General features: G+C 38.6%; 1 protein-coding gene across 3 annotated transcripts in view; it reads left to right on the top strand.

The window, feature by feature from the left end:
- Positions 1-7,129, top strand: part of TMPRSS12 (transmembrane serine protease 12) — a 28,984-nt gene extending 21,855 nt beyond the window's left edge. Inside the window, exons 4-5 of one of the 3 annotated variants that reach the window (XM_077870070.1) lie at positions 365-507; positions 6,923-7,129. In XM_077870070.1, the coding sequence (XP_077726196.1) occupies positions 365-507; positions 6,923-7,114 (335 nt within the window). In that variant the 3' untranslated portion in view covers positions 7,115-7,129. Of the gene's footprint in view, positions 1-364; positions 508-1,790; positions 3,027-4,299; positions 4,877-6,922 lie in introns of those variants that run through there. The other 2 variants (XM_077870069.1, XM_077870071.1) reach the window with 2 other exon arrangements.
- The last annotated feature ends 7,440 nt before the right edge of the window (positions 7,130-14,569 follow it).

Genomic DNA, 14,569 nt, shown 5'->3' with positions numbered 1-14,569 from the left:
CACGTGGGGCTCTGCGCTCAGCAGGAAATAGGCTTGAGATTCTCTCTCTCCCTCCCTCTCCTTCTGCCTCCTCACAAATAAATAAATAAATCTTTTTTTAAAAAAAGTAGAGACTTTTGAGAGACTTTCAAGAAGCAGAGGAAAGCAAAAATAATAATAACCTGAAATTCCTACTCTCTAGAGATAATTAACATTTGGTGACCATTCTTCCACAGTCTTCTTAGACATGCATGCATTTATGGATACAGCTTTACCTAGTTGTTGAACCACTTTGGAAAGAAAACCTATTCAACACGAACATTTTATGTTACTGTCAAAATGCCTGCTCTCCAAAATCATTTACTGTTATTTTTTTTGTTAACAGGTAATATTACAGATGTGTTACAGGAAGCAGAAGTGCATTATATCTCTCGTAAGATTTGTGGTTCTGAGCAGAGTTATGGGAAATTTATTCCTAACACTTCATTTTGTGCAGGTGCTGAAGATGGGATTTTTGATACTTGCAGGGTAAGAACAAACGATTTTCCTTTGAAATATTTTCTAAAGCTAGAAAGAAACTTCGACAAGGCCTTTGAACACTTTCTGGTGAGGTCTTAATTATCAAGTACTAAATTCTTTTTTCTCCTTTTTAACTACATTCCAATAATCCAAATCCTCTTGCTTTCCTGATTCCTTGGTTTCATGGTCAACTTTAGGCAAAATCTGCCTGAAATATTTCTTTTTTTATTACTACCTTTATTGAGATAATAATTTACATATATGCAATTCACCCATTTAAAGTGTACAACTCAATGGTTTTTTAGTATATTTACAGAACAGTACAACCATCATCATAATCTAATTTTAGAACATTTTTATCAACCCGAAAAGAAGCCTCTATGCATTACAGATCACTCCCCATTCTCTTCCCACCTGCCCCTGGACCTGAGCAACCACTAATCCCTATAGATTTGCCTATTCTGGAAATTTTGTATGAATGGAATCATTCAATATGCCGTCTTTTGTGATTGGCTTCTTCCACTTACCATATTTCCAGGGTTCATCCATATTGTAGCATGTATTAATACTTTATTCGTTTTATTGCCAAATAATATTCCGTTGTATGGATGTGCCTCATTTTACCCATTCATAAGTTGATGGAGATTTGAGCTATTTTTTTTTTTTAGATTTTATTTATTTATTCATGAGAGACACGCAGAGACACAGGCAAGGGAAGCAGGTTCCCTGTGGGGAGCCCGATGCAGGACTCAATTCTGGATCCTGGGATCACACCCTGAGCCGAAGGCAGACACTCAACCACCGAGCCACCCAGGAGTCCTGAGATAGGAGCTATTTACACTTTTTTACTATTATGAATAGTTTCGTTATACACGTTTGTGTATACATTGTCTATGCATAGATATGTTTTTGTTTCTCTTGGAAATTTCACCTAGCACTGGAATTTCTGGGTCAATGTTTCACATTTTGAAGAATGGCCAAACTCTATCCAGAGTGGCTGCACTACTTTACGTTCTCGTCAGCAATACGAAGACTCCAATTTTTCCACATCCTTGTTTGCATTTGTTATTGTCTTTTTGATCATAGCCATCCTTGTGGGTGTGAAGTGGCATTTCATTGTGGGTTTAATTTGCATTTTCCTGGTGACTAATGATGTGGAGTTTTTCATGTGCTTATTGGCCAGTCATTTGTACGTCTTCTTTGGAGAAATGTCTATTTCTCTTTTGCCCATTTTTATTTTTATTTATTTATTTATTTATTTATTTTTAAAGATTTTATTTATTTATTCATAGAGACACACAGAGAGAGAGGAGCAGAGGCGCAGGCAGAGGGAGAAGCAGGCTCCATGCAGGGAGCCCGACGTGGGAGTTGATCCAGGGTCCCCAGGATCAAACTCCGGGCTGCAGGCGGCGCTAAACCGCTGCGCCACCGGGGCTGCCCTTGCCCATTTTTAGATTGAGTCATTTATCTTTTTTGTTATTGAGTCATAAGCATTTTTAAATATATTCTATATACATGTCTCTTACCAGATATGTGGTTAGCCGGTAGCTTCTCCCATTCTGTGGTCTCTCTTTTCATTTCCCTGATGATATCATTTGTAGCATAGAAGTTTTTTATTTTTATGAAGTTGATTTATCTTTTTTGTTTTGTTTTGTTTTGTCTCTTGGACTTTCTGAATCTTTCTTTATCCCTCTTTTCTTCACTACTTCTAAATATATCAGCACTTCACTCCCAAGTGGTATCCCCATGCTCTAAACTTTTCCTACTTATTCTGGTTTCTGTAATCCAGGGTTTATCTTTCCAGTGTCCTTTGCTTTCAAAATTTTGCTGAATAAAACAGTAGAGAATCTAATCTAATTGAACTGCATTCATAAGCAAAACATCCTTGTTATCAAAAAAATAACTATTCCATGCCTGCCTTATAGAGAGAAGCTGAAAACATCTTAGAAATACAGTCCTTAGGGCACCTGGGTGGCTCAGTCATTGAGCATCTGCCTTTGGCTCAGGTCATGATCCCAGGGTCCTGGGATTGAGTCCCACATCAGGCTCCCCCCAAGGAGACTACTTCTCCCTCTGCCCACGTCTCTCTCTCTCTCTCTCTCTCTCTCTCTCTCTGTGTGTGTGTGTGTGTCTCTCATGAATAAATAAATCTTTAAAAAAAAAAAAAGAAAGAAAGACAGACAGACAATCCTTGGGACACCTGGGTGACTCAGCAGTTGAGCGCCTGCCTTCGGCCCAGGGCTTGATCCTGGAGTCCAGGGATCCAGTCCCACATCAGGCTCCTTGCAGGGAGCCTGCTTCTCCCTCTGCCCATGTCTCTACCTCTGTGTTTGTGTGTGTGTGTGTGTGTGTGTGTGTCTCATGAATAGATACATAAAATCTTTAAAAAAAGAAAGGAAGAAAGGAAGAAAGAAAGAAAGAGAAGAAAGAAAAAGAAAGAAAGAAAGAAAGAAAGAAAGAAAGAAAGAAAGAAAGAAGAAAGAAGAAAAGAAAGAAAGAGAAAGAAAGAAAGAGAAAGAAAGAAAGAAAGAAAGAAGAAAGAAAGAAGAAAGAAAAAGAAAGAAAGAAAGAAAGAAAGAAAGAAAGAAAGAAAGAAAGAAAAGAAAGAAGAAAGAAAGAAAAGAAAGAAGAAAGAAAGAAAGAAAGAAAGAAAGAAAGAAAGAAGAAAGAAAGAAAGAAAGAAGAAAGAAAGAAAGAAAGAAAGAAAGAAAGAAAGAAAGAAAGAAAGAAAGAAAGAAAGAAAGAAAGGAAGAAAGAGAGTCCTTAATCTTTAGGGGCTGAAACTGTTCTCTCAGTGTCCTTGCTGTTTTCCATGATTACCAGTCCTTCATAAGAGTGTTTTGGTGGAATGACAGTATTGCGTAAAGCAGGCCAGACATTTGTTATTTGTAATAGGACTGAGAGCCTTAGCCGTTTATTCCTGTTACCTTGCACCTGCCAACATTCACACTTAGAAAGATGCCATCTCTTGCAAGATACCGGTTCACTCCTCTCCACTAGTTAGCAAGGCACACACACACCTTAAAGAATGCTTCGTCCAGGGAAGCCTGGGTGGCTCAGAGGTTGAGCGTCTGCCTTTGGCTCAGGGTATGATCCCGGGACTACGGGATCAAGTCCCTCAATCAGGTTCCCAGCATTGGAGTCTGCTTCTCCCTCTGCCTGTGTCTTTCTCTCTCTCTCTCTGTCTCTCATGAATAAATAATAAAATCTAAAAAAAAAAAAAAAAAAAAGAGAGAGAGAGAATCCTTTGTCCATCTTAAAGTTACACTTTTCACAGCATTAAGCAACAGAAGGACTCTATTAGTACTTACAGTATCTTGCATACAATTTCCCCAATTATTTCTTCAGAATAATTGTACTAAAAAAATCCAAACAGGGCAGCCCCGGTGACTCAGCGGTTTAGCACCGCCTTCAGCCCTGGGCCTGATCTTGGAGACCCGGGATTGAGTTTCACATCAGGCTCCGGCCACGGAGCCTACTTCTCTCTATGCCTGTGTCTCTGCCTTTCTCTCTCTGTGTCTCTCATGAATAAATAAAATCTTAAAAAAAAAAAAAATCCAAACAATGTGATTTGTAAAATTCTGGTTCAAAACCATGTAGATAGGAAGTTATTCACCACCTCCAACTCCTGTCTGAGTTGGAATATAAAACTGAAAAATCTATGGCTTTTTATAACTTGAAGGTATATGGAAAATGTGTATTTATGTAAATGTATGACTAATGTGATTAATTTATTCCAGCTTTACTGTTGTTTAAAGACTACTAGAAGCAACTAACACTATTTTGGGACTTTTTTAATAGGGTGATAGTGGTGGACCATTAATGTGCTACTTTCCAGAACGTAAACGATTTTTTGTAATGGGAATTACCAGTTTCGGATATGGCTGTGGTCGAAAAAATTTTCCTGGTGTCTATTGTGGGCCATCCTTCTATCAAAAGTGGCTGACAGATCACCTGTACCGGGCAAGCAGTAAAAGTATATTTAACATTAATATTCTACTTGGACAGGTCCTTGTAGCTTCAGGTTCTGTTGTCTTGCTAGCAATTCCATAATGAAATTCTGGAGAACCTCTATTTTACATTGTGTCCCTTTCCATGTTCTACATAATGAAAATCATTTATTCTTTTGACAAGTGACTGCCCACTTACACTTCTCATGTGAACATTTTTTGGAACAAAAGGATTGTGACATATTAAATATTTGATTATAAATTTGGCACTGAATCACATGCTTCTTTGATGTATTTTGATTTTTTTTTATAATCATAATCTCACATTTGGAATACTTTCCTAGAGTTTGTATAGAATATTCAGTTATTAAATATATACTTTATGTAAATAAATACCAAATAAAAAAGAGTTTATAATTAAAATGAAAGCTGTTCTTTTATTAATCAAAACAATTTCCCTTTAAGTTAGATTTTATTTAAAGCCATTTATTTGATATATATTTTTTAATTATCATCTTGTTTCTGGTTCTAAAATATACTTGGAGAAAGAGTATTTGCCTATTTTTAAAATTCTAACTGAAACAATTTTTAAAATATTGATACTTCCCTTTTTTTTTTTTTAAGATTTTATTTATTTATTCATGAGAGACACAGAGAGAGGCAGAGACACAGGCGGAGGGAGAAGCAGGCTCCATGGAGGGAGCCTGACGTGGGACCTGATTCCAGGACTCCAGGATCATGCCCTGGGCTGAAGGCGGCACTAAACTGCTGAGCCACCCAGGCTGCCCACCCAATACTTCCTTCTTATGCCAGAAAAGAACAATGGTTCAGATACCCCCAAATAATTTACTTTTTTTAAAAAGATATTATTTATTCATGAGAGACACAGAGAGAGAGAGGCAGAGACACAGGCAGAGGGAAAAGTACGCTCCCCGCAAGGAGCCTGATGCGGGACTCAGGGACTGGATCCCAGGATTCCGGGATCATGACCCCGGCCAAAGGCAGATGCCCAACCACTGAGCCACCCAAGCATCCCTCAAATAATTTACTTTTTATTTAAAAATGTATAATGTGACTTTCTTACAGCATTTTACCTACTTTCTAAACCTATTTTCTTGAATACCATGCCTGAATTTTGTATTCCTTGGGCTCTCTAAATTAACTATGAGAAGTGGCTAGGGATCCCTGGGTGGCGCAGCGGTTTGGCGCCTGCCTTTGGCCCAGGGCGCGATCCTGGAGACCCGGGATCGACTCCCACGTCGGGCTCCCGGTGCATGGAGCCTGCTTCTCCCTCTGCCTGTGTCTCTGCCTCTCTCTCTCTCTCTCTGTGACTATCATTAATAAAAAAAAAAAAAAATCTTAAAAAAAAAAAAAAAAAGAAGTGGCTAAAATGCTCACTAGGTAAGAGAGAGAATCCAACCTGGGATAAATTTTATCATGACTAATCTATAAATTAAATTATTAAAGCAAAAGAATAAGTTGATTGAATTCGTATCTAATATTAACAATAATAAATTCACATCTCCTTTGAGCTTTGGGAACCTATGTAGTAAAGGAGAAATAATTTTCTCATCCTTGTTTTTATATTCAACTAACCAAAACCAAGCATTTTGTTTTTGTTGTTGTCATTTTGCTTTGCTTTAACCTACTTTCAGGATTTAACTGAAAATAAGCATGAGTTTTCCATCTACTAATTTTCTTGGGGGAGGGAGCCTGGGTCCACTCTTGATTTTGGTTAGATCATGATATCAGTGTCATGAGATCGAGCCCCACACTGGGCTCCAGGCTGAATATGGAGCCTAAATAAGTCTCTCTCTTCCTCTCCCCTGTGTGTGGTCACATAAACATATGTGTGTACACTCTCTCTCCCTCTCAAAAAAAAGTCTCACAGGGATCATTACTGGTTTAACACTCAAGAGGTAGAAGACTATAAGTTTTATAGGCTTGTAAGCCACACTGACAGGACATTGACGGCTCTTTTTTTTTTTTTTTAAGATTTTATTTATTTATTCATGAGAAACACACAGATAAAGGCAGAGACATAGGCAAGCTCCATGCAGGGAGCACAACGTGGGACTCAATTCCAGGTCCCCAGAATCAGGCCCTGGGCTGAAGGCAGCGCTAAACCACTGAGCCATGCTGGCTGCCCTCAACTGCCCTTTCTTAAAAGAAACCCTAAGTTTTCCATTAACAAGGTTTTATAAGGAATTAGTTGGTAACACTTGCATAGCAATCAGCATAATAATGTATGTTATTAGTCTTAATAGTAGTCTTAGTCTTTTCCTAATAGTAGTAGTCTTTTCCTAATTCCTTAATAGTAATTAGTCTTTTCCTATTTATATTTCCTGAGTACCATTCAGATTCACTTGATAGCCCTGAGTGTTAACATTAAGGAACTCTTCTAAAATATATTGACAGCACTGGGGGATGCTCTTGTTTTTTCACTTCAAAAGGATGTCTTAATTACTCTTTAGGTATGTATTTCTAATCAGGGAGGAGCAACTTCTACCAACAACTTCTTATTTTTTGCCCAGCGCTCACTTCAAGCATCTGGAATTCAGTCATATAACATTTCCCTCCACCAAAAGAGACTATTAGAGTCTATAGACTGCAATTTATTTTTAATTTTTTTTAGTATAGTTTACACAGTAATAAAATGGCAATAAATCATACCTATCAATAATTACTTTAAATGTAAATGGACGTAATGCTTCAATCAAAAGACATAGGGTGACTGGATTAAAAAAAAAAAAAGACCTACCTATATGGTGCCTACAAGAGACTAATTTCAGACCTAAAGACACATGTAGGCTGAAAGTGAAAGGCTGAAAAAACATATGCCATGCAAATGGAAGAAGAAGAAAAAAAGAAGGCTAGGGTAGCAATACTTAGACCAAACGGACTTTAAAACAAAGACTGTAGTTGCAAAAACCTGCAACAAAATATCAGCAAATTGAATTCAACAATACATTAAAAAGAATCATTTGCCACAATCAAGTAGGACTTATTCCAGGGATACAAGGATGTTCAATGTTTACAAATCAATCAGCATGATACATCACATTATCAAGAGAAAGGATAAAAGCCTTATTATCAGCTCAACAGATGCCAAAGAGTATTTGACAAAAAAGAATATCCATTCATGATAAAAAAAAAAAGTCTCAGCAACGTGCATTTATTTATTTATTTATTTATTTTTATTTATTTATTTATTTATTTTTTGCAACGTGCATTTAGAGGGAACATACCTCAATACAATAAAGGCCATGGATGACAAACCTACAGCTAACATCATATTGAACACTGAAAAACAGCTTTTTCTCTCAGATTGAGAACAAGACAAATATGTCTACTCTTGTCACTTTTATTCAATATAGTCCTGGAAGTCCTAGCCACAGCAATCAGATAAGAAAAAGAAATAAATTGGTAAGGAAGAAGTAAAACTGTCACTATTTGTCGATGACATGACATCACATAAAGAAAAACCTAAAGTCTCTACCAAAAAGAAAACAATCACAATTGCACCCAAAACAATAAAATACCTAGGAAAAAAATTTAACCAAGGTGGTGAAAGACCTGTGCTCTGAAAATTCTAAAATACTGATGAAAGAAATTGAAGACAATACAAATAAATGGAAACATATACCATGCTATGGATTAGCATGAGCTAATTAATTTCGTTAAAATGTCCAAACTACCCAAAGCAATCTACAGATCCCATGCAATCCCTGTCAAAATACCAATAGCATTTTTCACAGAACTAGAACAAATAATCCTACAAGTTGCATGGAACTAAAAAACACCCTGAATAGCTAAATCAATCTTAAGAAGAACAAAGGTAAATGTTTCACACTCCCAGACTTCAAACTATACTGTAAAGCTAGAGTAGTCAAAATAGTTTGGCAATGAACAAAAATAAACACATATATCAATAGAACAGAATAGAAAGCCCAGAAATAAACCCATATTCATATAGTCACTTAATCTATGACAAAAGAGGCAAGAACATACCATGAGGGAAAAGATAGTCTCCTCAAAAAATGATGTTAGGAAAACATATGCAAAAGAAAGCATATATGCAAAAAATGCAAAAGAATGATACTTTCTGGGCAGCCCAGGTGGCTCAGTGGTTTAGTGCCACCTTCCGCCCAGGGCTTGATCCTGGAGACCTGGAATCGAGTCCCACGTCGGGCTCCCTGCATGGAGCCTGCTTCTCCCTCTGCCTGTGTCTCTGCCCCGCCCCCCCACGTCTCTCATGAATAAATAAATAAAATCTTAAAAAAAAAAAAAGAATGATACTTTCTTATGCCATATAGAAAAACAAACTCAAAGTGGATTAAAGACCTAAATGCAAAATAATAATAATAATAATAATAATAATAATAATAATAAAGACCTAAATGCAAAATCTGAAACCATAAAAATCCTAAAAGAAAACATAGCCAGTTATCTCTTGGACATTAGTCTTAGCAATATTTTCTTAGCCTTCTCAGGCAAGGGCAAAAAAACAAAAAACAAACAATTGGGACTACAGCAAACTAAAAGGATTCTGCAAAGTAAAGGAAACCTTCAACAAAATGAAAAAGCAATCTACTGAACTGGAGAAGATATATATAAAGGATATATTTAATAATGGGTAAATATACAAAATATATAAATAAACCATGCAATGCAACACCAAAAACCCCCAATCTGATTAAAAAATGGGCAGAGGACAGGGGTGCCTAGGTGGCTCGGCTGGTTAAACCTGAGCATCCAACTCTTGGTTTCAGCTCAGGTCATGATCTCAGGGTTGTAGGGCTCTGCGCTCAGCATGGAGTCCGCTTCAGATTCTCCCTCCCTCTTTCTGCCCATCTCCCCCACTCACTCTCTCTCTCTCAGATAATTTTTTTTTTTAAACGGGCAGAGGACCTGAATAGATATAAGACATCCAGATGGCCAAGAGCTACATGAAAAGATGCTCAACATCACTAATCATCAGGGAAATCAAAACCACAATGAGATATCACTTCACACCTGTCAGAATGACTAGTATCAAACCCTCATGCACTATTGATGGGAATGTAAATTGGTGCAGCCACTATGGAAACACTGTGGAGGTTCCTCGAAAAACTAAAAATAGAAATATCATACAATCCAGCAATCCACTACTAGATATGCAGCCAAAGAAAATGAAAACACTAACTCGAAAGGATATAGCCATCCCTATGTTCCTTGCAGCATTATATACAAGAGCCAAGATATGGAATCAGCATATCACCTATGAACAGATGAATGGATAGTGAAATAGTGAATAGTGAATGTAGTTTGGAATATTAGCCATAAAAAGAGTGAAATCTTGCCATTTGCAACAACATGGGTGGAACTCAAGGGTGTTATGCTAAAAGTAGACAGAAAAAGACAAATCCTATGTGATTTCACTAATGTGTGAAATCCAAAAAACAAAACAAATGAAAAAAACAAGACAAAATAGAGACTCATAAATACAGAGAACAAATTGGTGGTTGCCAGAGGGGAGGAGCATGGGGGAATGGGCAAAATAGGTGAAGAGGATTAAGAGGTACAAACTTAACTGCAATAAAATAAGGATAAAAAATGTACAGTGATATATAGTATAGGGAATATAGTAAATAATATTGTAATAACTTTGTTTCTTTTTTTTTTTTAAGATTTTATTTATTCATGAGAGACAGAGAGAGAGAGAGGAAGAGACACAGGCAGAGGGAGAAGCAGGCTCCCTGCAGGGAGCCTGATGTGGGACTCGATCCTGGGACTTCAGGCCAAAGGCAGGCGCTAAACTGCTGAGCCACCCAGGGATCCCCAATAACTTTGTTTCTTTTTTTTTTTTTTTAAAGATTTTGTTTATTTATTCATGACAGACATAAAGGGAGAAAGTGGCAGAGACACAGGCAGAGGGAGAAGCAGGCTCCATGCAGGGAGCCTGATGTGGGACTTGATCCCGGGACTCCAGGATCACGACCTGGGCCAAAGGCAGGCGCTAAACCGCTGAGCCACCCAGGGATCCCCAATAACTTTGTTTCTTGATGTGACATTTCTCATTTTTACAATCAGAAAGTCAAATAAAAAACATCAATACTTTTATAACCACAAAGACCTTTCCACTTCCCCTTTCATGCAAGCTTGTACCTTGCTTCTTTCACTCATTACTTAATGAGGACCAATCTGAACTGCTGAGCTCTGCAAGGGCGGGGGGCTTGGTTTTAGTTTATTTTTTCTTTACTTTTTTCAGTAACATTTGTATCCTCTCTTTTATCAGAATTTAGGCTCTCATATACAAACACAAAGGAAAGCTAGTTGTATGTGAAATATTTATAAATGAATTAAATAGTACAAAGAAAAATTCTTAAGTTAGTCCAAGGTTTACATTTTTAAAAAAATTTATTTATTTATTCATGACAGACACAGAGGGAGAGAGAGGCAGAGACACAGGCAGAGGGAGAAGCAGGCTCCATGCAGGAAGCCCGACATGGGACTCGATCCTGGATCTCCAGGATCACACCCTGGGCTAAAGGCGGCACTAAGCCGCTGGACCACCGGGGCTGCCCTCCATTATTTTTTCTTTAATCTCTGTGTCCAACGTGGGACCTGAACTCATGACTCTGAGATTAAGAGTCACATACTCTACCAACAGAGCCAGCCAGGTGTCCCCATTATTGTAATAACGTTGAATGGTGACAAGAGATAACATTTATGGTGGTGAGCATTTTGTAATGCATATAAATATTGAATGACTACATTATACACCTGGAAGTAATATAATTGTATTATGTATGTCAACTATCCTTCAATTAAAAAACAAAAAACAAAAAACTGGGGCACCTGGATGGCTCAATAGGTTAAATGTCCAAGTGTCCGTGTATGGATTTCAACTTGGTCATGATCTCAGAGTCATCAGACTGAGTCCTTCATCCAGCCCCACACTGGGTATGGAGCCTGCTTAAGATTCTCTCCCTATATCCTCGCCCTTCCTTTCACTTTCTCTCCCCTTCCCTTTCAAAACAAAACAAGAAAAACAAAAAAGCTTTTTGACAAAACAAGAAAGAACAATCCAATGGAAAAAGAGTCTCTTCAACAAATGGTGTTGGGAAAACTGGACAGCAATATGGGGAAGAATGAAACTAGACCACTTTCTTGCACCATACACAAAAACAAATTAAAAATGGATGAGAGACCTAAATGTGAGACAGGAAACCATCAAAATCTTAGAGGACACAGGCAGCAATGTCTTTGACATTAGCTGTAGCAACCTCTTATTGATACTTCTCCAGAGACAAGGGAAACAAAAGCAAAAAATGAACTATAGAGACTTCATCAAGATAAAAAGCTTCCGCACGATAAAAGGAAATCAATAAAAAGGCAGCCTAGGAAATGGGAGAAGATATTTGCAAATGACATATCTGATAAAGAGTCAGTATCCAAAATCAATTGGATATCAGGGCAATTGATTGAACATATCAGGGCGGCCCCGGTGGCTCAGTGGTGTAGCGCCGCCTTCAGCCCAGGGCGTGATCCTGGTGACCAGGGATCGAGTCCCACGTGGGGCTCCCTGCATCGAGCCTGCTTCTCCCTCTGCCTGTGTCTCTGCCTCTCTGTGTCTCTCATGAATAAATAGATAAAATCTTAGAAAAAAAAAAAGAAGAACATATCAAACTCAACACCCAAAAGACAAATAATCCAGCTAAGAAATAGGCAGAAGACATGAATAGACATTTTTCCAAAGAAGACATCCAGATGGCCAAAAGACGCGTGAAAAAAATACTCAACATCACTCGACATCAGGGAAATACAAATCAAAACGTCAGTGAACCACTTCACACCTGCCAGAAAGTCTAAAATTAACTACACAGGAAACAACAGATGTTTTTTTTTTTTATTTTTATTTTTTATTTTTTTTAATTTATTTTTTATTGGTGTTCAATTTACTAACATACAGAATAACCCCCAGTGCCCGAACCCATTCCCTCCCACCCCCCGCCCTCCTCCCCTTCTACCACCCCTAGTTCGTTTCCCAGAGTTAGCAGTCTTTACGTTCTGTCTCCCTTTCTGATATTTCCCACACATTTCTTCTCCCTTCCCTTATTTTCCCTTTCACTATTATTTATATTCCCCAAATGAATGAGAACATATAATGTTTGTCCTTCTCCAATTGACTTACTTCACTCAGCAGGAAACAACAGATGTTGATGAGGATGTGGAGAAGGGGGTACTCTCTTGCACCGCTGGTGGGAGTGCAAACCGGTGCAGCCACTCTGGAAAACAGTATGGAGGCTCCTCACAAAATTAAAAAAGTACAACCCAGCAATTGCACTACTAGGCATTTACCCAAAGGAAACAAAAATACTGATTCGAAGGGGCACATGCACCCTGAAGTTTATAGCAGCGTTATCAACAATAACCAAATTATGGGGAGAGCCCAGATGTCCATCGACTGATGAATGGATAAATAAGATGTGGTAAACATTTACAGTGGAATGTTGTGTGGCTGTCAAAAGAATGAAATCTTGCCATTTGCAATGACGTGGATGGAGCCAGGGTATATTATGCTAAACAAAACAAGTCACGGGATCCCTGGGTGGCGCAGCGGTTTGGTGCCTGCCTTTGGCCCAGGGCACGATCCTGGAGACCCGGGATCGAATCCCACGTCAGGCTCCCGGTGCATGGAGGCTGCTTCTCCCTCTGCCTGTGTCTCTGCCTCTCTCTCTCTCTCTCTCTCTGTGTGTGTGTGACTATCATAAATAAATAAAAATTAAAAAAACAAAACAAAAAAAACCAAAAAACAAAAGTCAGCCAGAGAAAAACAAATACCATATGATTTCGCTTGTATGTGTAATTTAGGAAACAAAATAGATGAATATAGGGGAAGGGAAAAAAAGAGAGGGAGGCAAACCATAAGAGACTCTTTTTTTTTTTTTTAATTTTTATTTATGATAGTCACACAGAGAGAGAGAGGCAGAGACATAGGCAGAGGGAGAAGCAGGCTCCATGCACCGGGAGCCCGACGTGGGACCTGATCCCGGGTCTCCAGGATCACGCCCTGGGCCAAAGGCAGGCGCTAAACCGCTGTGCCACCCAGGGATCCCAACTAACCAGAATTTAAATAAAAGTTTGAAAAAACAAAAATCTCTAGCTAAAATGACAATAAAAAACCCCCCACAAAATATCAGTAACAGTGCAGAAAAGCATTTCTATAGTTCTATAGATATTAAAAGGATTAAAAGAGAATATTGTGAACAACTCTATACCAATATATTCAACAACTTAGACTTGATAGGTGGCAAACTTCTGAAAGACGCAATACCAAAACAGACAGAAGAAGAACTGGAAAATCTTAATATTCCTATATTTACTAAAGGACTTGAATTTGCAAATAAAAATATACAATATGTATATTTATATAATTTTTAGATTTATAAGATTTATTTTTAAAAATGTAAACTACATGGACACCCAGGTGGCTCATCAGTTGAGTGTTTGCCTTAGGTTCAGGTCATGATCCTGGCGTCCCGGGATCAAGTCCCGGCATCAAGTCCCTGCATCGGACTCCCGGCATGGAGCCCGCTTCTCCCTCTGCCTGTGTCTCTGCCTTTCTCTCTGTGCCTCTCATGAATAAATAAAATATTTTTAAAAAATCAGAGAGGGATCCCTGGGTGGCGCAGCGGTTTGGGGCCTGCCTTTGGCCCAGGGCGCGATCCTGGAGACCCGGGATCGAATCCCACATCGGGCTCCCTGCATAGAGCCTGCTTCTCCCTCTGCCTGTGTCTCTCTCTGCCTCTCTCTGTCTCTCTCTCTCTCCGTGTGACTATCATGAATAAATAAATTTTAAAAAAAATCAGAGAAAGACAAATACCATATGATTTCACTTATGTGTATAACCAAAAAAAGTGGGGTTTAGTGAACCCCACTAAAAAGGAAGAAACAACAAATTCACAGATATAGAGAACAGATTGGTGGTTGCCAGAGGCACGGAGAGCAGAGGACAGGGGGCAAGACGGTGACACTGTTAAGAGAATAAAAAGACAAGCCGTAGACTAGGGGAAAAAGCTCAGGTCATGGTCCTCAGGCTTGTGGGACCCAGCCCAGCCCAGCCCAGGGCTCTCCAC

The sequence above is a fragment of the Canis aureus genome, chromosome 25, assembly GCF_053574225.1.
Source record: "Canis aureus isolate CA01 chromosome 25, VMU_Caureus_v.1.0, whole genome shotgun sequence".
In the NCBI taxonomy this organism is placed as follows: Eukaryota; Metazoa; Chordata; class Mammalia; order Carnivora; family Canidae; genus Canis; species Canis aureus.
The sequence above is the reverse complement of the archived record's forward strand: the minus strand, read 5'-3'. Positions and strand labels throughout refer to the sequence as shown.